This window comes from Bufo gargarizans, chromosome 2 (genome assembly GCF_014858855.1).
Source record: "Bufo gargarizans isolate SCDJY-AF-19 chromosome 2, ASM1485885v1, whole genome shotgun sequence".
NCBI classification, from domain to species: domain Eukaryota; kingdom Metazoa; phylum Chordata; class Amphibia; order Anura; family Bufonidae; genus Bufo; species Bufo gargarizans.
The window spans coordinates 465,032,196-465,054,537 of record NC_058081.1 but is presented as its reverse complement, the minus strand read 5'-3'; the positions used below and the strand labels follow the sequence as shown (position 1 = coordinate 465,054,537).

The 22,342-nt window shown below is 42.8% G+C and overlaps 1 protein-coding gene across 1 annotated transcript in view; it reads left to right on the top strand.

The window, feature by feature from the left end:
• Positions 1–18,184, top strand: part of GABRA6 (gamma-aminobutyric acid type A receptor subunit alpha6) — a 111,655-nt gene extending 93,471 nt beyond the window's left edge. Inside the window, exon 9 of the mRNA XM_044277834.1 lies at positions 17,894–18,184. Within this exon, the coding sequence (XP_044133769.1) occupies positions 17,894–18,184 (291 nt within the window). The remainder of the gene's footprint in view (positions 1–17,893) is intronic.
• Positions 18,185–22,342: the final 4,158 nt, after the last annotated feature.

Below are 22,342 nucleotides of genomic sequence, written 5' to 3'. Positions count from 1 at the left end.
GGTGTGTCATGTAAGTAGTCTTTTTTTATTTTATTAGGAGTACATGGGCAGGGGGCGGAGCTAGCGCCTGAACCGTTCGGTCGCATGCAGTAGTAGCTCCGGTCTTTGTGTTACCCTAACAGCCTGGTTTTAAAGCTTGTCAATCTCAAGATGGTCAAGATAGGAGGCTCTAAAGCTGCCGAACCCTCTAACCAGCATAAATCCTCAACATCTGACGGAAATCTGGACAAATTTATCAAGAAAGCGGCGGTCGCCTATGTGTCCAGAGAAACCAAGATGGCCTCACCGCAAGCTGCTGCTCACAAGCTAACGGATCCCTCAGGCGCTTCTCATAGAGGTGAGGAAGATTTAGATTCTCTCCCTATCTCGCGCACATACCTTAGAGAAGCCCTCACATCCTCACTAGCTGCAGCGCTGGAACCGCTGAGTTCTGACCTCCTGGTCATTAAGCAAGATGTCCGGCACATAGGACGCCGCGTGGAGGCACTGGAGGAATCGCAGGCAGTGATCATTCAACACCAGAGTGCTGTACAGCACTCCCTCCACAAGATACAGGCTAACATCAATTCGCTATATGAGGCTGTAGAAGACCAGGAGAATCGTGGGAGACGGAACAATTTGCGATTCAGGGGGATACCTGAGTCTGTCCTCCCTGGAGACATCCCTAACACCATTGTTCAGATCTGTCTCTCCCTTTTGGGCCCTGACTCGGCGCATGAAGTGCTCCTAGAGAGAGCCCACAGGGCTTTGAAGCCTAAACCTGCTCCCACAGCACCTCCCAGGGACATCATATGCAAGTTCCTGCATTTTCAAGTTAAGGAGGCTGTAATTAATAAAGCAAGAGAGGCAAGAATTGTCACATGGGATGAAAATGACATCCTGATATTTCAAGATCTCGCACAGTCTACTTTGAGAAAGAGACGTTCCTTAAAACCCCTAACAGAATGGCTCAGGTCAAGGAACACCCCATATAGGTGGTCGTTCCCTTTTGGCCTTTCATTTACACATGAGGGCCGCAGGATCAACATTTCTTCATTCCAAGACCTGAACCAGGCCTATACCACCCTGGGGATTAAGCCTCTAGATATACAGAACTGGGACATTGTCCAAGATCTGGCAGTTCTCCCAGCCCTCCCTCTCCTGGATCCTTGGGAAAAGCTACAGACCCCTAAAGCACAAAGAGGCAGAATAGGAACTCCTAAAGCTACGCCAAAGAGACTTACCCTGGGAGAGCGAGAAGAATCCATTTAACGAGACTCTTGTCATATGGTCTGCTGTAATCCCTCCCTCTTATGCTGCAATATCTTTCCATGCTTCCTCTCTCCTTTGGGTGACATAATTTTCTTTTATTGTATAACTTCCCCCCTCACTTACATATTTATCTACTTATCTAATTTTTCTTTTCTTATTCAAAAATTCCTTCCCGCCTTCTCTACTCAAACCTAACCTATACTCTCTGGCTTCTGGGGATGACTTTCCTTAAGTCAGGGTATTCATTGTTTTGTTGTAATGTGTTCCTTTTCTTTAATTATGTTCTGGTTCTTAGACATGATTGGCCCATCTACAGGCAATTACGCCACACTGCAGATAAAATGCTGGCAGTGGCTCTTCCTCGAGGCGGTGCTCCCCCTCCACGGTTATCAGCTACTCATACCGGTAAGGTGAGAACATTTCCTATCCCCCACTCCCTCTCTCAACATATTCCACCATGAATAAACTCAAAATTGTTTCCTACAATGTTAAGGGAATTAGATCCCCTTCCAAAAGATGCCAAATCTTCTCCCAGCTACATAAAGAGAAATGCTCTATTGCTTTTTTTACAAGAAACCCACTTTAAACAGGGCAATTTCCCTAACCTTTCTTTCTCCAAATTCCCTACCTGGTATCACTGTGGAGCTGGGGGTGCCGCCTCGAGAGGTGTGAGCATTGGTTTTAACAGGGGCTTGGCCTTCCAATATAAGACCCATCTGCAGGACCCAGAAGGTAGATTCTTAATTCTTAAAGGCCTCATAGGGCAATCTTTATACACGTTTGTAAATCTGTACGCCCCAAACTCAAACCAAATTTCCTGGTTATCCTCTCTCTTTAAACTTGTAGAGTCACATAGAGAAGGGATATTAATAATTGCAGGAGATTTCAACCTACCTATTAACCCCCTCATTGACTCCTCTAAGAAGAAATCTTCTTTATCTACTAAAGCCCTAAAATCGCTTCAGTCCACTCTCTATCAATTAGGGGTACTAGACACTTGGCGCTGTATTAACCCCAGCCTAATTGACTACTCCTTTTACTCAGCGCCAAATAATTCTTATAGTAGGCTGGACTACATCTTCATTTCTAAGGAGCATTTACAGTTTTGTACTTTAGCTAAGATCGGAGATATCACAATCTCAGACCACTCCCCGGTTTTCTGTGATTTTCAACCCCCTGGTGGTAGAGGAAGAACTGTCAATTGGAGGTTCAATGAGTCTCTGCTGGGAAACCCAGATTATGTATCTCGGATCACCTCATTCCTAGATGAATACTTTTTAACTAACAACACTCCAGATGTTTCCCCCCATGTATTATGGGATGCCCATAAAGCATATATCAGGGGCAGGTTGATTGGACTTTGCTCCTTTTTAAAGAAGGAGTCCGAAAAAAAATATTCTTCCTTATTAGCAAGGATTCACATATTGGAAAAAGCTCATAAGCAATCTCTTCTTGCTCAACAATTAGATGAACTCACTTCTCTCAGGACGGATCTTAAGAACCTCTTAAATGAACGCTCAGCTAAATTCTTCCTATCTGCACAGCAAAAGTTTTATGCCCACAGAAATAAGGCTTCTAAATTTATGATGCAGAGAGTTAAACAAAGGAGGGACTCTAGATATGTCCAATCTATTAAGACTCCCAATGGAGACCTGGTTTTCAAAGCAGAAGAGATTGCTGAGCAATTCAAGCTTTTCTACGCGGAGCTGTACAATCTGCCTGCCTCTGCCCTACCTGATCCCTCCCTTGGAAGAGAGGATAATATTAACAAGTTCCTTGATTCTATCCATCTACCGAAACTTACTCAGACCCAGCGTAACTCCCTAGTGCAACCATTTACCATTCAAGAATTGACAAGAGCCATTAACTCCACCCCCAAAGGTAAATGCCCAGGCCCAGACGGCCTCCCCATATCCTATTACTCAACCTTTAAAAATTCCCTCCTCCCTTTCCTGCTCCCTATATGTAACTTAGCTATGCAAAACCATCCCATTTCTGCAGATATGACTAGAGCCACCATTACAGTAATTCCCAAGGAACGGAAAGACCCCTCGTCCTGCACTAGTTATCGCCCGATCTTATTACTCAACGTTGACCTCAAATTAATGGCCAAAATGTTAGCCTCTAGAATACAGAACTTTTTACCCCATTTAATTGGTCCTGACCAGGTGGGATTCGTCAAGGGACGCAAGGGAAAAGACAACACTATGAAAGTTCTCGATGCCCTATTTTTTGCTTCCCATAAATCCATCCCCCTGGTTCTGATGGGCACGGATGCCGAGAAAGCATTTGATAGAGTCGATTGGACCTATATTAGACTAACCATGGCCAAATTCAGGTTCCCTGAACCCTATATCGATGCGGTATTCTCCATGTACTGCTGCTCCTCGGCATCCGTGTCTGTTAACGGAACTCTATCCTCCCCCTTTCACATCAGGAATGGTACGAGGCAGGGGTGTCCCCTCTCCCCCCTTCTTTTCGTAATAGTTATGGAAACCTTATTGCAGGCACTTAGGGAGGAGAGAGACATCAGAGGCTTATTGGTGAAGGGTATAGAACTTAAACTCGCTGCCTTTGCCGATGATTTATTGATCCTCACGACCAATCCCTCTAAATCAATAAGTGTTATCCTGTCAACCTTAAACCATTTTGGCTCCTTGTCAAACTTTAAAATTAACCCTTCCAAGTCCCAGGTTCTTCATGTTGGCCTCTCTCCCCTGACTCTTTCCTCTCTTCAGAAAAATTCCCCCTTTAACTGGCACTCGCAACAATTAACCTATCTTGGAGTGAAACTTACCCCTTCCCTACCAGAGTTATTCAATCTTAACTACAAACCATTACTAAAAGCCATCACTACTCAGCTGGACTCATTGGACCTCCCCTACTTATCGTGGTTCGGACGGAAGAACATGCTCATGTCCTTAGTCATTCCAAGGTTAACTTACCTGCTACAGGTACTACCTATTGAGATTCCTAAGGCGTTCTTTATCTCCCTAAATAAAATAATTCGCAAATTTATATGGCAAGGGAACAACTCGCGTATCTCCTTTCTCACACTCTCTAAACCCAGAGAACAGGGCGACATTGGGTTGCCTGACCCTGAAATGTACATGAGAGCTGTCCAGCTCTCTAGGGCTGTCGACTGGATAAGGAGTCCATCCCACAAAATATGGATCGCCCTGGAAAACGTCTTTTTACCCTTCCCAGCTCGGGCCCTGCTGTTGGCTGGTAGGCCACCGCCGACCTTCAGTTCTATCCCTAACCCCATGATTCGTGGCACGTTGAGGGCTTGGGGGTGGTTCCTGGCCAACAGTCGGGCCCTAACACTACCGTCCCCTCTGCTGTTGCTAAAAGACATCTTGGAGCTGGCTCCTAAGGAACTTAGAGACAGTTGTCCTGCCACCCTGAGAACATCTAAACTCCCTGTTTCGGATATCCTGGATTCTGAGGGATGTATTCCCTCCGATTCTGAACTTCTCAAAAAATTGGGACTGTCTGCTCACAACTATATGTTGATGCACTTTATTAAAAAAGAAACTCTCAACCTCACAAAAAACACTCCCCGTCCAAAAGATACCGACTGGTTTGAGAAGTTGATAGCCAGCCTACACCCTCCTCCCAAGTTAATATCAACAATTTATAAATCTCTTAAATCCCTCCTCTCCACCTCCAAACCTGCCGCGATTGGATTATGGGAGAGAGACTTGGATCGATCCTTGTCAATTCCTGAAATTAAGAGGATACTGATTACCCCTCATAAGATATCTAGATGTATCCGTATACAGGAAAACAGTTACAAAGTACTGTTACGTTGGTATAAGACCCCAGACAAAACGTGCCTGTATAAACCTGGCTCTTCGGATTCCTGTTTGAGATGTCAGGAAGAGAAAGGTACTTTCCTTCACATATGGTGGTCCTGCAAATTAATAGGTACTTGGTGGTCGGAGATAGTTAAAGTCAGCAACCAGATATGCGAAACTTCTTTCCCTTGTACCCCGGAATTGGTTCTACTCTCTCTGGGAATGGAGGGCAGCAATAAACATACTACCTCCCTCTTCTCTATACTTCTAGCAGCAGCCAGAATCCTCCTGCCTTCTCACTGGCTTTCCCCTGAAATCCCAAAGATCCAACAATGGATCAATAAAGTAGATCAGATATACAGACTGGAAGAGATCTCCCACTGGGAATTGAGATCAAGACAGACCTTCCTCCAAATTTGGTCACCCTGGAGAAAATATAGGCAATTCTCGTAGATTGGGAGCCGAACACCCTAACCCTGACAAAATCCACTGGTGTCATTCATGTCTACTTCTTGTTCTAACAGTTATGTTACGGTTATTAATTGTAATAAGTATATTACCTAAATACCAGTCCTATGACGGTCATAGGCCCAATTTCGCTTCTTGCACTTATATCTGTAACTTGCCTATGCAAATGTGTATGTAAGTTTTTTATCCATGGATATTTGTGACTCTCTAATGAAAACAATAAAAATTGTTAATAAAAAATAAATAAAAAAAGAGTACATGGGCAGCACTATAGTAAAGGGGGCCCTGTATACAGAGCTGTATCCTGGATTATACATATCTACTGTATATATGTGTATTATACACCCAGTGTGCTATAGCTTCACCACACTGAGATTTGCTCAGAAAGCTGATATACATATTACTGCTTTATCCACAGACACAATATATGATCATACAGATGGCAGTACTATGTGATAGCTTCTAAGTATAGAAAAACCATGTGGTAATGTCATAGCTTGGAGGTTACATTAATGGCTTTGTATGTTGAAGTCCCCAGAAAGACATATGTTTTTTTCTTTAATAGCATATACTATAATAAATAATATGTCATTAACCCATAGGATACCAGCGCTGTAGATGTATGTCGCTGGAAACATGGTCACAAATCCCAGCGCCATACAGGTACAGCACTCTGATCAGGCGGCACAGGAGCTACTCCTGCCCGATCAGCTGCAGGTGTCCGGAAGGCACTAATAGTTGGACCCCTGCTGTATGCTCCGGCATCGGTGAAAACACTGATGCTGGCTCATTAACCCTTACACTGCCGCGGTCAGCGCTGACGGCTGCATGTGCGGTATCACCATGGTGCTGTGACGTCAGCCTGCTGTCTAGCCCTGTCAGTCAATGGGGGAGGGGTGTGTGTGCAGAGCACAGGGGGTGTTATAGAGCATTGCTCAGAATATTCAGCCCTGCCTCTGAGGGCTCAAATTGTTTATTTGTATATGAATCTCTGCAGCTATTTATCATACATAATCAGCATAATGAGCCCTACCAGGCAGTACGTATGGTCTAATAGGGTTGATTCTGGTGACAGAGCCTCTTTAGCCTCTTATGGACACAGGGCGTACCTGTGTATTTCCGATCACCACTGTGTGGCGGGCAGTGTTACGAACGGTGTGCCTGCTGAAATCATTCAGAAGGCACCCTGTGACAATGCCGAGGGGGGGTCCTGTGACCTTCCCCGTATCGGCGATCGCTGCTTTTCCAGGTTATTCATGTCTCCGGTGACCCGGAATAGGAGGGTAATCAGTGGTGTAATATACACCACCAATCACCCTCCGTAGATCTTGTGAGGTGGCGGTGACGGAGGATGAGGATGAGGATCACCTGTGATTGGTTGGAGGGACTGACCTGGAGATAACATCCTGGAGCTCCACTCTCCCTGCCCACAGACTTCTGTGTGAATAAGGAGAGAGGAGCCCTGTGTCGGTCCATCTGCATCCCACACGATCCGCCGCCATCCGTGGCCCCTGAGACCCCATAAAGTGCCATCTGGCATATAAACATTTAGGGAGAGCTTTAGGATAGGCAGGGGTAGTAAAAAAAAAAAAAAGTTATTTTTTGTGTGCAGCACCCGGATCTGAGGGTGTCTGGGGTCCACAGCAACTTGTGCGACCCCCATCCCCCCAGGGGTGCTGCAGCTTGCCCCCCCTCCACATATTTTAGAGTGCAAGCGCATTTTTTTTTCTTTTTGTAGGTGCGCTGACTGTAGCTGGCATTCTTAGCTGTAAAAGAGCACGAGCTGCGAGCTTTTGGGCTGTGAGCAATTTTTCGGGGATTCTGTTAGGTTAGGGTTGGTTAGGGTAGGGTATATATATAAAAACACACGGCCCCCCCCCCACACTAAATAAAGTTTTACACACGCACTCCCCTTTAGCGTTCTAAGATGGCCCACCGGAGGTTCTCGGCCGAGGAGACATACGCCCACTCTCCGACTCCGAGAGCCCCAGTGAGGACAAGGATGACCCCACTTTCCTGTTGTCATCCTCGTTCTCCTCATCATCTAGTGATGATGATGAGCCCCAAGGCGATGGAGACGCCGCCAGGCGGAGCCAGGAGCCCTCCATGCCAGGAACCCTGTGGCCCACACTAGTATGAGCAAACCTGGGGCTTGTACTAGTTTTCCAGCCCACCAGGCAAGTTCACCTGAGCCCTCTACCGGCGAACTTGGCTGTTGTACCCCAGAGGATTTTGAGCCCTTGATTCCTGACTTTGTTGGCCAACCAGGAATCCAGATTTGCACAGTGGGCTTCACTGAATATGACATTTTTTATTTTTATTTTTTTCAGTGAACAATTTGTGAATCTGATGGGGGAGCAAACTAACTTGTTGGCCCAACAGTTTATAGCCCAATTTCTCCCGAGTCAGAAAATACCTCAGATGTGGATGTAGAGTGATCTGCGGGTGAACTACACGGCTCAGAAGAGAAAGAGCGCTATTGCGATTTTGGACAAACAAAATCCCAATGGCGCTCCTTTTCTTCTGAGCCATGTAGTTCGCCCGAAGAGCACTTTATGTCCACATATGGGGTATGTCCTTACTCGGGAGAAATTCAGGTCGGGTCAGAGTCAGGTGTCAGGGTCAGGTATTAGGGTCAGGGTCAGGTGTCAAAGTCAGGTGTCTGGTGTCAGGGTCAGGTGTCAGGGTCATGTGTCACATTGGCATTATTTTGATACTTGACTATGATATGTGACCATGTCCTAAAATGAACACTGTACCTGTGATAAGGCCGACTATGACAGAGTCATCAGAGAACTTCTGTAGGTGGCAGCCTGGGGAGTTGATGGAGAAGTCTGCAGTGTAGAGGGTGAAGAGGAACGGTGCCAGCACATTTCCCTGTGGTTTCCCTGTACTGCAGATCAGCTTGTCAGAGACACAACCCTGAGATTTAGCAAACTGTGGGCGTTCTGTGAGGTAGTCAAGTATCTAATGTGACATGTGGTTTTCCACTTCTGCCATCTCCAGCTTGTCCCTCAGAAGTCCAGGTTGGATGGTGTTAAAAGCACTAGAGAAATAAAAAAACATGATCCTCACAGTGCTTCAAGGCCTCTCCAGGTGAGTTAGAGATCGGTGCAGGAGGTAGGTGATGGCATCATCCACCCAATGCCAGGATAGTAGGGAAACTGCCGTGGATCCAATGAAGACCTCACCAGTGTGAGAACCAGCCTCTCGAGGGTCTTCATCAAGTGTGAGGTCAGTGCTACCAGCCTGTAGCTGCTGAGGTCTTTCGGATGTGAGGTCTTTGGCACTGGTACCACACAGGAGGTCTTCCACAGCTGTAAACCTTCCCCAGCCTCAGGCTCATGTTGAACATGTGACCCATGATGCCACACAGTTGGTCTGAGCAACAAGGTGGGCATGTAAACCTTCCCCAGCCTCAGGCTCATGTTGAACATGTGACCCATGATGCCACACAGTTGGTCTGAAGGACAAGGTGGGCATGTGGGGAGGGGGGTGAATGATGGAGTCCTCTGGTGTAGAGGGGGAGAGTGGTAATAGGTTGCTAACAGGTGAACAGGCAGTGACTGTAGTGTTGGGGGAAGAAGATGGGGTGACTGTTTATAGCAGTCACCCCATCTAGATTGGGTCAGGGGAGGGGCAGGTATCTGGTCAAACCTATTGAAGAACTTGTTCAACTCACTAACCCACCCCAAGTCACCTGCATTATGGTCTGCAAACAATGCAGTGAAAGTATGGACCACTAAGTGCTTTAAGGCAGAACATAGCAATTAATAATTTAAAATAATAAAGGCCAGAATGCTATCTTGACCTACCGCATAATGCAATTAATCATTTCTAGTGACTTTAGAACACTACAGATTGACCTGGAACGACTTAGATCATATGTAACTAGAGACATTTGTTTACTTATTGAACTATTTATTGGCAAGTAAAGAAACATCTTTGTGTTTTTACTTTGATTGCTACTTGCCTACTTACTTTAAAGTAACTGAATTAAGGAGCTTCTTACAAATTAACTTCTGCTTTTGCTGGAGACAGTCTGAGGATCCATTTCGGCCTACTCCAGTGTGCTGGTCTGCTTATATTAACTTCTAGCTGTCCAAGTATACTGATCCTCCATCCAGCAGTTCTTTTTAAGCCTGGGGCATTTCCAAATACAGGCAGTCTGCCAGTACTATACTGCTCTAGACTTCCTTTCCCATACTTCTAGGCCAATCACCGGTGAGCCCAACCTAATCCTTGCCTCCATCCTCAGCACACATGGTGTGTAAGGGATGATTCAGAAGACTGTATATTTGTGTCCCCTTCCGTTCAACAATTTTGCAGAACGGATGCTGATCCATTCATTTCAATAGGGCCGCAAAAGATGCTTACAGCACACTGTGTGTTGTCCGCATCTGTACTTCTGTTCTGTGGCACCACAAAGAAGAAAGAATATGTCCTATTTTTGTCCGCAGTTGTGGACAAGAATAGGCATTTCTATTATAGGACTGGTAGTACAAACCGGATTCCCCAAAAATTGGGACACTAAACAAATTGTGAATAAAAACTGAATGCAATGATGTGGAGATGGCAAATGTCAATATTTTATTTGTAATAGAACGTAGATGACAGATCAAACGTTTAATCCGAGTAAATGTATCATTTTAAAGGAAAAATACATTGATTCAAATTTTCACGGTGTCAACAAATCCCCAAAAAGTTGGGACAATTAGCAATAAGAGGCTGGAAAAAGTAAATTTGAGCATAACGAAGAGCTGGAAGACCAATTAACACTAATTAGGTCAATTGGCAACATGATTGGGTATAAAAAGAGCTTCTCAGAGTGGCAGTGTCTCTCAGAAGCCAAGATGGGTAGAGGATCACCAATTCCCACAATGTTGCGCAGAAAGATAGTGGAGCAATATCAGAAAGGTGTTACCCAGCGAAAAATTGCAAAGACTTTGCATCTATCATCATCAACTGTTCATAACATCATCCGAAGATTCAGAGAATCTGGAACAATCTCTGTGCGTAAGGGTCAAGGCCGTAAAACCATACTGGATGCCCGTGATCTCCGGGCCCTTAAACGACACTGCACCACAAACAGGAATGCTACTGCAAAGGAAATCACAGAATGGGCTCAGGAATACTCCCAGAAACCATTGTCAGTGAACACAATCCACCGTGCCATCCGCCGTTGGCAGCTGAAACTCTACAGTGCAAAGAAGAAGCCATTTCTAAGCAAGATCCACAAGCTCAGGTGTTTTCACTGGGCCAGGGATCATTTAAAATGGAGTGTGGCAAAATGGAAGACTGTTCTGTGGTCAGACGAGTCACGATTAAAAGTTCTTTTTGGAAATCTGGGACGCCATGTCATCTGGACCAAAGAGGACAAGGACAACCCAAGTTGTTATCAACACTCAGTTCAGAAGCCTGCATTTCTGATGGTATGGGGTTGCATGAGTGCGTGTGGCATGGGCAGCTTGCATGTCTGAAAATATATTCAGGTTCTAGACCAACATATGCTCCCATCCAGAAGTCATCTCTTTCAGGGAAGACCATGCATTTTTCAACAAGATAATGCCAGACCACATTCTGCATCAATCACAACATCATGGCTGCGTAGGAGAAGGATCCGGGTACTGAAATGGCCAGTCTGCAGTCTAGATCTTTCATCTATAGAGAACATTTGGTGCATCATAAAGAGGAAAGTGCAACAAAGAAGGCCCAAGACGATTGAACAGTTAGAGCCCTGTATCAGAGAAGAATGGGAGAGCATTCCTATTTCTAAACTTGAGAAACTGGTCTCCTCGGTCCCCAGATGTCTGTTGAGTGTTGTAAGAAGAAGGGGAGATGCCACACAGTGGTGAAAATGGCCTTGTCCCAACTTTTTGGGGATTTGTTGACACCATGAAATTCTGATTCAACATATTTTTCCCTTAAAATGGTACAATTTCTCAGTTTAAACTTTTGTTCCGTGATTTATGTTCTATTCTGAATAAAATATTAGAAGTTGCCACCTCCATTATTGCATTCAGTTTTTATTCACGATTTGTATAGTGTCCCAACTTTTTTGGAATCCGGTTTGTATATTCAATCTCTAGAAACAATTTTAATGTGCCCATAGACTATCATTATCTAAGTTCTTTTAGTAGAAGTTAGCCTAAGCATTTGGTTGTCGCAACTGTACTAAAATGTGCAATGGGCTACTAATAATATGCAATTCAACAGGATTTTTGGCAGATATTTCTATTTATTTTACTCAATGATATAGCACAGACTCATACCACAGAGCTGTACAGACATTATCATCACTATTAGGGATGAGCGAATGGACTTCAGCTGAAACATCCGAAGTGAATTCACATAAAACTTTGTTCCAATACTGTACGGAGCAGGAGCTCTGTACAGTATTAGAATGTATTGGCTCCGATGAGCTGAAGTTATTGCATCGCAAAGTCTCGTGAGACTTCGGGTAATAACTTCATAAATTCATTTGTACTGTAAAAAATTATTTCCCGAACTCTGGTTCGGCTTTCAAGGTACAATGAAGTTTTATGCGAATAGACTTCGGATGTTTCATCCAAAATCGATTCTCTCATCCCTAATCACTATATCAGATATGTGCATTTGTTTAGCTACAGAGATGCATATGTTTAAAGCGTACATTTGGAGGATTTTTTTTTTTTAACAGTCCCATAATCACAATACATGAGTGAACTTTGACTTACTGAGGCAAACTGTGTTTTTTCTCCACAAAAGATAGGACATGTGCCATCTTTTGGTGTATCTTGCAGTTCACGGACCCATTCAAGTCAATGGGTCCGCACCAAAATTTGGAGTTTACACGGGCGGTACGGGTGATGCAGTTTATGGTCCGCAACACTGGCATGGCGACCATATGGCAGGCAGCAGAGAATCAAAATCAGATAAACAATCGGAATAGCAAAACCTTCACTGGATAAACCAGTAAGCTAGGAACCTAAAGCAAACAAGTAGCAAGTAGTAAGCCATTGGCTGGAAGCAAATAGGGTGAGTGTGCTGGTCCTTTATGAGTCGGGAAACATGTTTTCCCTATAGAGAGGCAAAGAGGCCTTTGCTGACATGCACAGGCTGCGGCCTGCAGAAAGCATGTAGGACCTTGGCGACCAGATCAACTGTTGGTGAGTAGCAAAGGGTAAGCAGGTTCTGGCTGCTAGAGCAAGTGGATCAGTGGGAGTAATGGTGCCCTTGCTTCCCCAGAGAAGTGGGGCAGCTGTGGGAAAATGCCACAATTGCAACATTTTGCTAGTTTCCAAATGTAGAGTATAATGACAAGTTTCTAAAAAAAAATAAAAAAATATGAAACTGAGTTAACCACTTCAGCCCCACTAGCTGAAACCCCCTTCATGACCAGAGCACTTTTTACACTTCGGCACTACACTACTTTCACCGTTTATCGCTCGGTCATGCAACTTACCACCCAAATGAATTTTACCTCCTTTTCTTCTCACTAATAGACCTTCATTGGGTGGTATTTTATTGCTGCTGACATTTTTACTTTTTTTGTTATTAATCGAAATGTAACGATTTTTTTGCAAAAAAATTACATTTTTCACTTTCAGCTGTAAAATTCTGCAAAAAAAACGACATCCATAAAACGACATCCATATATAAATTTTTCTCTAACTTTATAGTTCTACATGTCTTTGATAAAAAAAAAATGTTTGGGCAAAAAAAAAAAATGGTTTGGGTAAAAGTTATAGCGTTTACAAACTATGGTACAAAAATGTGAATTTCCGCTTTTTGAAGCAGCTCTGACTTTCTGAGCACCTGTCATGATTCCTGAGGTTCTACAATGCCCAGACAGTAGAAAAACCCCACAAATGACCCCATTTCGGAAAGTAGACACCCTAGGGTATTCGCTGATGGGCATAGTGAGTTCATAGATCTTTTTATATTTTGTCACAAGTTAGCGGAAAATGATGATGATTTTTTATTTTTATTTTTTTCTTACAAAGTCTCATATTCCACTAACTTGCGACAAAAAATAAAAAATTCTAGGAACTCGCCATGCCCCTCACGGAATACCTTGGGGTGTCTTCTTTCCAAAATGGGGTCACTTGTGGGGTAGTTATACTGCCCTGGCAATTTAGGGGCCCAAATGTGTGAGAAGAACTTTGCAATCAAAATGTGTAAAAAATGGCCTGCAAAATCCGAAAGGTGCACTTTGGAATATGTGCCCCTTTGGCCACCTTGGCTGCAAAAAAGTGTCACACATCTGGTATCGCCGTACTCAGGAGAAGTTGGGGAATGTGTTTTGGGGTGTCATTTTACATATACCCATGCTGGGTGAGAAAAATATTTTGATCAAATGCCAACTTTGTATAAAAAAATTGGAAAAGTTGTCTTTTGCCAAGATATTTCTCTCACCCAGCATGGGTATATGTAAAATAACACCCCAAAATACATTCCCCAACTTCTCCTGAGTACGGCGATACCACATGTGTGACACTTTTTTGCAGCCAAGGTGGGCAAAGTGGCACATATTCCAAAGTGCACCTTTCGGATTTCACCGGTCATTTTTTACACATTTCGATTGCAAAGTTCTTCTCACACATTTGGGCCCCTAAATTGCCAGGGCAGTATAACTAAGCCACAAGTGACCCCATTTTGGAAAGAAGACACCCCAAGGTATTCCGTAAGGGGCACGGCGAGTTCCTAGAATTTTTTATTTTTTGTTGCAAGTTAGTGGAATATGAGACTTTGTAAGGAAAAAAGAAAAAAAAAGAAAAATCATCATTTTCCGCTAACTTGTGACAAAAAATAAAAAATTCTAGGAACTCACCGTGCCCCTCATGGAATACCTTGGGGTGTCTTCTTTCCAAAATGGGGTCACTTGTGGCGTAGTTATACTGCCCTGGCAATTTAGGGGCCCAAATGTGTAAGAAGTACCTTGCAATCAAAATCTGTAAAAAATGGCCTGTGAAATCTGAAAGGTGCACTTTGGAATATGTGCCCCTTTGCCCACCTTGGCTGCAAAAAAGTGTCACACATCTGGTATCGCCGTACTCAGGAGAAGTTGGGGAATGTGTTTTGGGGTGCCATTTTACATATAACCATGCTGGGTGAGAGAAATATCTTGGCAAAAGATAACTTTTCCCATTTTTTTATACAAAGTTGGCATTTGACCAAGATATTTTTCTCACCCAGCATGGGTATATGTAAAATGACACCCCAAAACACATTCCCCAACTTCTCCTGAGTACGGCGATACCAGATGTGTGACACTTTTTTGCAGCCTAGATGCGCAAAGGGGCCCAAATTCCTTTTAGGAGGGCATTTTTAGACATTTGGATCCCAGACTTCTTCTCACACTTTCGGGCCCCTAAAAAGCCAGGGCAGTATAAATACCCCACATGTGACCCCACTTTGGAAAGAAGACACCCCAAGGTATTCAATGAGGGGCCTGGCGAGTTCCTAGAATTTTTTATTTTTTTTGCATAAGTTAGCGGATATTGATTTTTTTAGTTTTTTTCTCACAAAGTCTCACTTTCCGCTAACTTAGGACAAAAATTTCAATCTTTCATGGACTCAATATGCCCCTCACGGGATACCTTGGGGTGTCTTCTTTCCGAAATGGGGTCACATGTGGGGTATTTATACTGCACTGGCTTTTTAGGGGCCCTAAAGCGTGAGAAGAAGTCTGGAATATAAATGTCTAAAAATGTTTACGCATTTGGATTCCGTGAGGGGTATGGTGAGTTCATGTGAGATTTTATTTTTTGACACAAGTTAGTGGAATATGAGACTTAGTAAGAAAAAACAAAAACAAAAACAAACAAAAATTTTCCGCTAACTTGGGCCAAAAAAATGTCTGAATGGAGCCTTACAGGGGGGTGATCAATGACAGGGGGGTGATCAATGACAGGGGGGTGATCACCCATATAGACTCCCTGATCACCCCCCTGTCATTGATCACCCCCCCTGGTAAGGCTCCATTCAGACGTCCGTATAATTTTTACGGATCCATGGATCGGATCCGCAAAACACATGCGGACGTCTGAATGGAGCCTTACAGGGGGGTGATCAATGACAGGGGGGTGATCAATGACAGGGGGGTGATCACCCATATAGACTCCCTGATCACCCCCCTGTCACTGATCACCCCCCCTGTAAGGCTCCATTCAGACGTCCGCATGATTTTTACGGATCCATGGATACATGGATCGGATCCACAAAACACATGCGGACGTCTGAATGGAGCCTTACAGGGGGGTGATCAATGACAGGGGGTGATCAGGGTGATCACCCCCCTGTCACTGATCACCCCCCCTGTAAGGCTCCATTCAGACGTCTGCATGATTTTTACGGATCCATGGATACATGGATCGGATCCACAAAACACATGCGGACGTCTGAATGGAGCCTTAAAGGGGGGTGATCAATGACAGGGGGTGATCAGGGTGATCACCCCCCTGTCACTGATCACCCCCCCTGTAAGGGTCCATTCAGATGTCCGCATGATTTTTACGGATCCATAGATACATGGATCGGATCCACAAAACACATGCGGACATCTGAATGGAGCCTTACAGGGGGGTTATCAATGACAGGGGGTGATCAGGGTGATCACCCCCCTGTCACTGATCACCCCCCCCTGTAAGGCTCCATTCAGACGTCCGCATGATTTTTACGGATCCATGGATACATGGATCGGATCCACAAAACACATGCAGACGTCTGAATGGAGCCTTACAGGGGGGTGATCAATGACAGGGGGTGATCAGGGTGATCACCCCCTATCACTGATCACCCCCCCTGTAAGGCTCCATTCAGACGTCCGCATGATTTTTACGGATCCATGGATACATGGATCGGATCCACAAAACACATGCGGACGTCTGAATGGAGCCTTACAGGGGGGTTATCAATGACAGGGGGTGATCAGGGTGATCACCCCCCTGTCACTGATCACCCCCCCTGTAAGGATCCATTCAGACGTCCGCATGATTTTTACGGATCCATGGATACATGGATCGGATCCACAAAACACATGCGGACGTCTGAATGGAGCCTTACAGGGGGGTTATCAATGACAGGGGGTGATCAGGGTGATCACCCCCCTATCACTGATCACCCCCCCTGTAAGGCTCCATTCAGATGTCCGCATGATTTTTACGGATCCATGGATCCATGGATCGGATCCACAAAACACATGCGGACGTCTGAATGGAGCCTTACAGGGGGGTGATCAATGACAGGGGGGTGATCAGGGAGTGTATATGGGTGATCACCCACCTGTCATTGATCACCCCCCTGTAAGGCTCCTTTCAGACGTCCGCATGTGTTTTGCGGATCCGATCCATGTATCCATGGATCCGTAAAAATCATGCGGATGTCTGAATGGAGCCTTACAGGGGGTGATCAATGACAGGGGGGTGATCAATGACAGGGGGTGATCAGGGAGTGTATATGGGTGATCACCCGCCTGTCATTGATCACCCCCCTGTAAGGCTCCATTCAGACATCCGTATGCGTTTTGCGGATCCGATCCATGTATCCGTGGATCCGTAAAAATCATACGGACGTCTGAACGGAGCCTGACAGGGGGGTGATCAATGACAGGGGGGTGATCAGGGAGTTTATATGGGGTGATCATGGGTGATCAGGGGTTCATAAAGGGTTAATAAGTGACGGGGGGGGTGTAGTGTAGTGTAGTGTTTGGTGCGACTTTACTGACCTACCTGTGTCCTCTGGTGGTCGATCCTAACAAAACGGACCACCAGAGGACCAGGTAGGAGGTATATTAGACGCTGTTATGAAACAGCGTCTAATATACCTGTTAGGGGTTAAAAAATTCGGATATCCAGCCTGCCAGCGAGCGATCGCCGCTGGCAGGCTGGAGATCCACTCGCTTACCTTCCATTCCTGTGAGCGCGCGCGCCTGTGTGCGCGCGTTCACAGGAAATCTCGCGTCTCGCGAGATGACGCGTATATGCGTCCAGGAGGAGTAAAGCAACCACCTCCCGGACGCATATCTGCGTTAGGCGGTCGGGAGGTGGTTAATTAGAACCCATAAAATGCTAAGAAATTGAGGTGGATGTAAAGTCAAATGAAAATCTGTATATAATAACAATAATGATAAGCATTATTGGGGTCATTTATCAAACTGGTGTAAAGTAGAACTAGCTTAGTTGCTTATAGCAACCAATAGGATTCCACCTTTTATTTTCCAAAGGAGCTGTGAAAACTGAAAGGTGGAATCTGATTGCTCTGGGCAATTAAGCCAGTTCTACTTTACACCAGTTTGATAAATGTCCCCATATATGATTTTATTACCATACCAAACTGAGTCACAATAAGTAATGCATGGAATATTAACTTATGACTATTTGCTCTGTCTACAGCATTCTGATTCCAACTGTAACTTAAAGAAAAGAATCAACTCAATGGTTGCTCAAGGAAATGTATCACTGGAAGACAACTTACCATCATATGATGCATCTTACTGTCCACAAATCAATGTTCCTCCTGCAGACTTTTCACAGCTCGGAATGTCATCAAACACTTTAAGTGGAACTAGCAAAATAGACCAATATGCAAGAATATTATTCCCAGTGGCATTTGCAGGATTTAATTTAGTATACTGGGTTGTATATCTCTCGAAAGACACAATGGACATAAATAGCAATATGTGAACTTTAAGAAAGTAAACATCTACAAAAGTATTTTTAAATATATCTACTTTATGGTAATCTTAAATTATCATTTTTGTACATTTTTAATATATACAGTTGCAAGAAAAAGTATGTGAATTCTTTGGAATAATATGGATTTCTGCACAAATTGGCCATAAAATGTGATTTGATCTTCATCTAAGTCATAACAATAGACAAACACAGTCTGCTTAAACTAATAACACACAAAGAATTAAATGTTACCATGTTTTTATTGAACACACCATGTAAACATTCACAGTGCAGGTGGAAAGAGTATGTGAACCCTTGGATTAAATAACTGGTTGAACCTCCTTTGGCAGCAATAACTTCAACCAAAGGTTTCCTGTAGTTGCAGATCACACAGGCACAATGGTCAGGAGTAATTCTTGACCATTCTTCTTTACAGAACGGTTTCAGTTCAGCAATATTCTTGGGATGTCCGGTGTGAATCGCTTTCTTGAGGTCATGCCACAGCATTTCAATCGGGTTGAGGTCAGGACTCTGACTGGGGCCACTCCAGAAGGCGTATTTTCTTCTGTTTAAGCCATTTTGTTGTTGGTTTACTTCTATGCTTTGGGTCATTGTCCTGTTGCAAACTCACATATTCTGTTGAGCTTCAGTTGGTGGACAGATGGCCTTAAGTTCTCCTGCAAAATGTCTTGATAAACTTGGGAATTCATTTTTCCTTCGATGATAGCAATCTATCCAGGCCCTAACGCAGTAAAGCAGCCCCAAACCATGATACCCCCACCACCATACTTCACAGTCGGGATGAGATTTTGATCTTGATGTGATGTGCCTCTTTTTCTCCACACATAGTGTTGTGTGTTTCTTCCAAGCAACTCAACTTTGGTTTCATCTGTCCACAGAATATTTTGCCAGTACTGCAGTGGAACATCCAAGTGCTCTTGTGCAAACTGTAAACATGCAACAATGTTTTTTTTTGGACAGTAGATGCTGTCCTCCCATGAAATCCATTCTTGTTTAGTGTTTTACGTAGATACGCTAACAGGGATGTTAGTATATGCCAGAGACTTTTGTTAGTCTTTAGATGACACTCTAGGATTCTTCTTCACCTCATTGAGCAGTCTGCGCTGTGCACTTGCAGTCATCTTTGCAGGAAGGCCACTCCTAGGGAGAGTAGCAGCAGAGCTGAACTTTCTCCATTTATAGACAATTTGTCTTACCATAGACTGATGAACAGCAAGGAGATACTTTTGGAGATACTTTTATAACCCTTTCCAGCTTAATGCAAGTCAACAATTCCTAATTGTAGGTCTTCTGAGAGATCTTTTGTGTGAGGAATCATTCACATCAGCCAATGTTTCTTGTGAAAAGCAAACCCAGAACTGGTGTTTTTTTTTTTAAATTTTTATATGGCAGGCAGCTGTAACCAACACCTCCAATCTCATCTCATTGATTTGACTCCAGTTGGAAGACACTTCACTCCAATTAGCTCTTTGAGATGCCATTAGTTTAGTGGTTCACATACTTTTTCCACCTGCACTGTGAATGTTTACATGGTGTGTTCAATATAAACATGGTAACATTTAATTATTTGTGTGTTATTAGTTTAAGCATACTGTGATTGTCTATTATTGTGACTTAGATGAAGATCAGATCACATTTTATGAACAATTTGTACAGAAATCCTTATCATTCCAAAGGGTTCACATACTTTTTCTTGCAACTGATATGTGTGTATTAGTGTTGAGCTCGAATATTCGAATAGTGAATATTAATTGCGAATATTGCAACTTTGTAAATTTGCGATTATTACAAATGTAGTGCTATTTGTTATATCGAATATTCATCATTTTTTTAACATCTGAAAACATGATTCCTCCCTGCTTCTTTCTTGTGGGTCAATAAGTCATTGGCCCACAAGCAATTTAAGCAGGGAGGAATCATGTTTTTTTATATGGAAAATAAAATGACCAATATTCTAAAAAACAAATATATAACAATATATTTGTTATTTTGAATTTTCACATAAATTTTTCCTATCTGTACAGTTGTTCACATACTCCTCCCCGACAAGCATCCCCATCACCATGGGTTAGAAAATACCATTGTGAAAACTCAGATCCGATTGAATATTCTAACCCACAGGCATTTCCATGGTGACGGGGACGCTTGCCGGGGAGTAGTATGCCGAAGTGGAATAACAGTACACATTGGAAAAAAAATGACAAATATTCTATATAGCGAATATATTCGCTATATTGCTATAACTTCGTCTTTTAGAATATTACAAATATTCTAAAAAACTAAGTTATAGCAATATAGTGAATGTTCGTAAAATATACATATAGACTGCAATTTAGCAAATATAGTGCTATAGTATTTTTTATTTTTTTTTATATAGTGTAAAAAACTGAAGGTCCAGAAGAGGCAAAAAAAATTTGGAAAAAAAATAAATAAAGATTATAGCACTATATTAGCTAAATTACATATTAGCCTAGCCATAGGAAAGTTGCCTTATATAGTTAAAAGAAAATTCACAATACGTGAATAATTAAATCGCATATTATTCACGATAAATAGAATAATGACCAATATTCGATTTCAACGACTATGAGACAAATATTCAATCGAATATTCACAAAATATCGCAAAATGGAATATGGCACCTCCCGCTCATCACTAGTGTGTATACTGCATATAGGATTTGTCATTAAACTTTTCCTATTGTGTGAAGATAAAAATGGGGTTGTCAAGACTGGACAACCTTGTTCACATGAATAATGCTGTGCTGATCAGCAGCTATTACCAGTGGAAGTAGTCCACCTCCAGGGCCACCATATAAACCCTAATGATTTATGTTGTTGTTTTTTCACCTTAGTGTTGCTTCTCATGTCTCCTTATCACTAACTTTATTTATTTTAGCTTTAAGATTTAACCCTCACACCGTTGACTTACAGCTAATGTAACAGTAATCTCTTCAAGAAGGCAGTGTAAGGGTTAAGTCCCCTTACTTGGTGCTGAAGTTAACAAAAGTCAATGATAAGGAGACATAAAAGCAGTCAGATGAGGAGAAAGGCGAAGCCAGTATATGTCCCATATGTACATTACCAATTAGCAGAGAGGATTTCTCTTTCTGTTATGGTTTGTGATGGCTCACCTGGTAGTTGTATATGGAGTGGGTGCCCCAACAAATATAGACTCACCCCAGTCTATAGATATAAAATATATGATGGTTGTGCACACCTCATTAGGAAGAATTCAACACTTACGAGCGTAGGTTACTATCATTTTTAGGTAATTTATTCACGTAGGTATCAATGCATGGGGTAGAAATTTATGAGGTAGATATATAATATAGCTAAATAGTTGTCCAGAAAGTATCAGATTTCAACGACAGGTACCAAAAAATATGATTGAATCCCTATAGTGGATATCCCAGATATTCTTTGTGGAACATTTGATCAGTACCATTTGGGGTATATGTATCAATCTGTATATGATACAATTCATCCAACAGTTATTACAGGATTACATAAAAACTCTAAAATTACTCCTATATATATTATTAATACTTGACATTAACATCCATAAACACTAAATGTTGTGCAAAAATGTGCAGAAGATTTATGCAAAAACAATAATTAATCAATTAAGTTCATCCCACAGATAGTGCAGCAATTACGGACCACAATAGGTGTAAAAATAAAATAAAATATGGGAAAAAGACTAGTGAAAAAATATATATAAATTATAATCCATCCAATAAACAATTCTTCCGTATTAGAATATCCACAGTAAAAGTCGTATCCAATAAAAACTGTAATAAACTGTAAGGATAAAAATAAAAAATTGGGATACATCCAACGGAATAGTCTATCCACAGCAGGACCGTGACATCTATTGGTAGAGATAGCTGCAGCATATTTCCAGTTGTGCAACAATGTATCACTTTCAGGTGGAGTAATATGTTGCAATAGTAAGTGGCAGTAATCAACAATATACAGAGAGGTCCTTTAGTTGGCTTATTTAATATAATGTGGTAGATCCAGATTAATCACAAGTTTAAAAAATACACCACTAAAGATGATTGTTAAAGACCACCTGAATCAAACAACAGTATGTAAGTGATCAAAAATTAAAACTTAACATTTAATATAATATATATATATA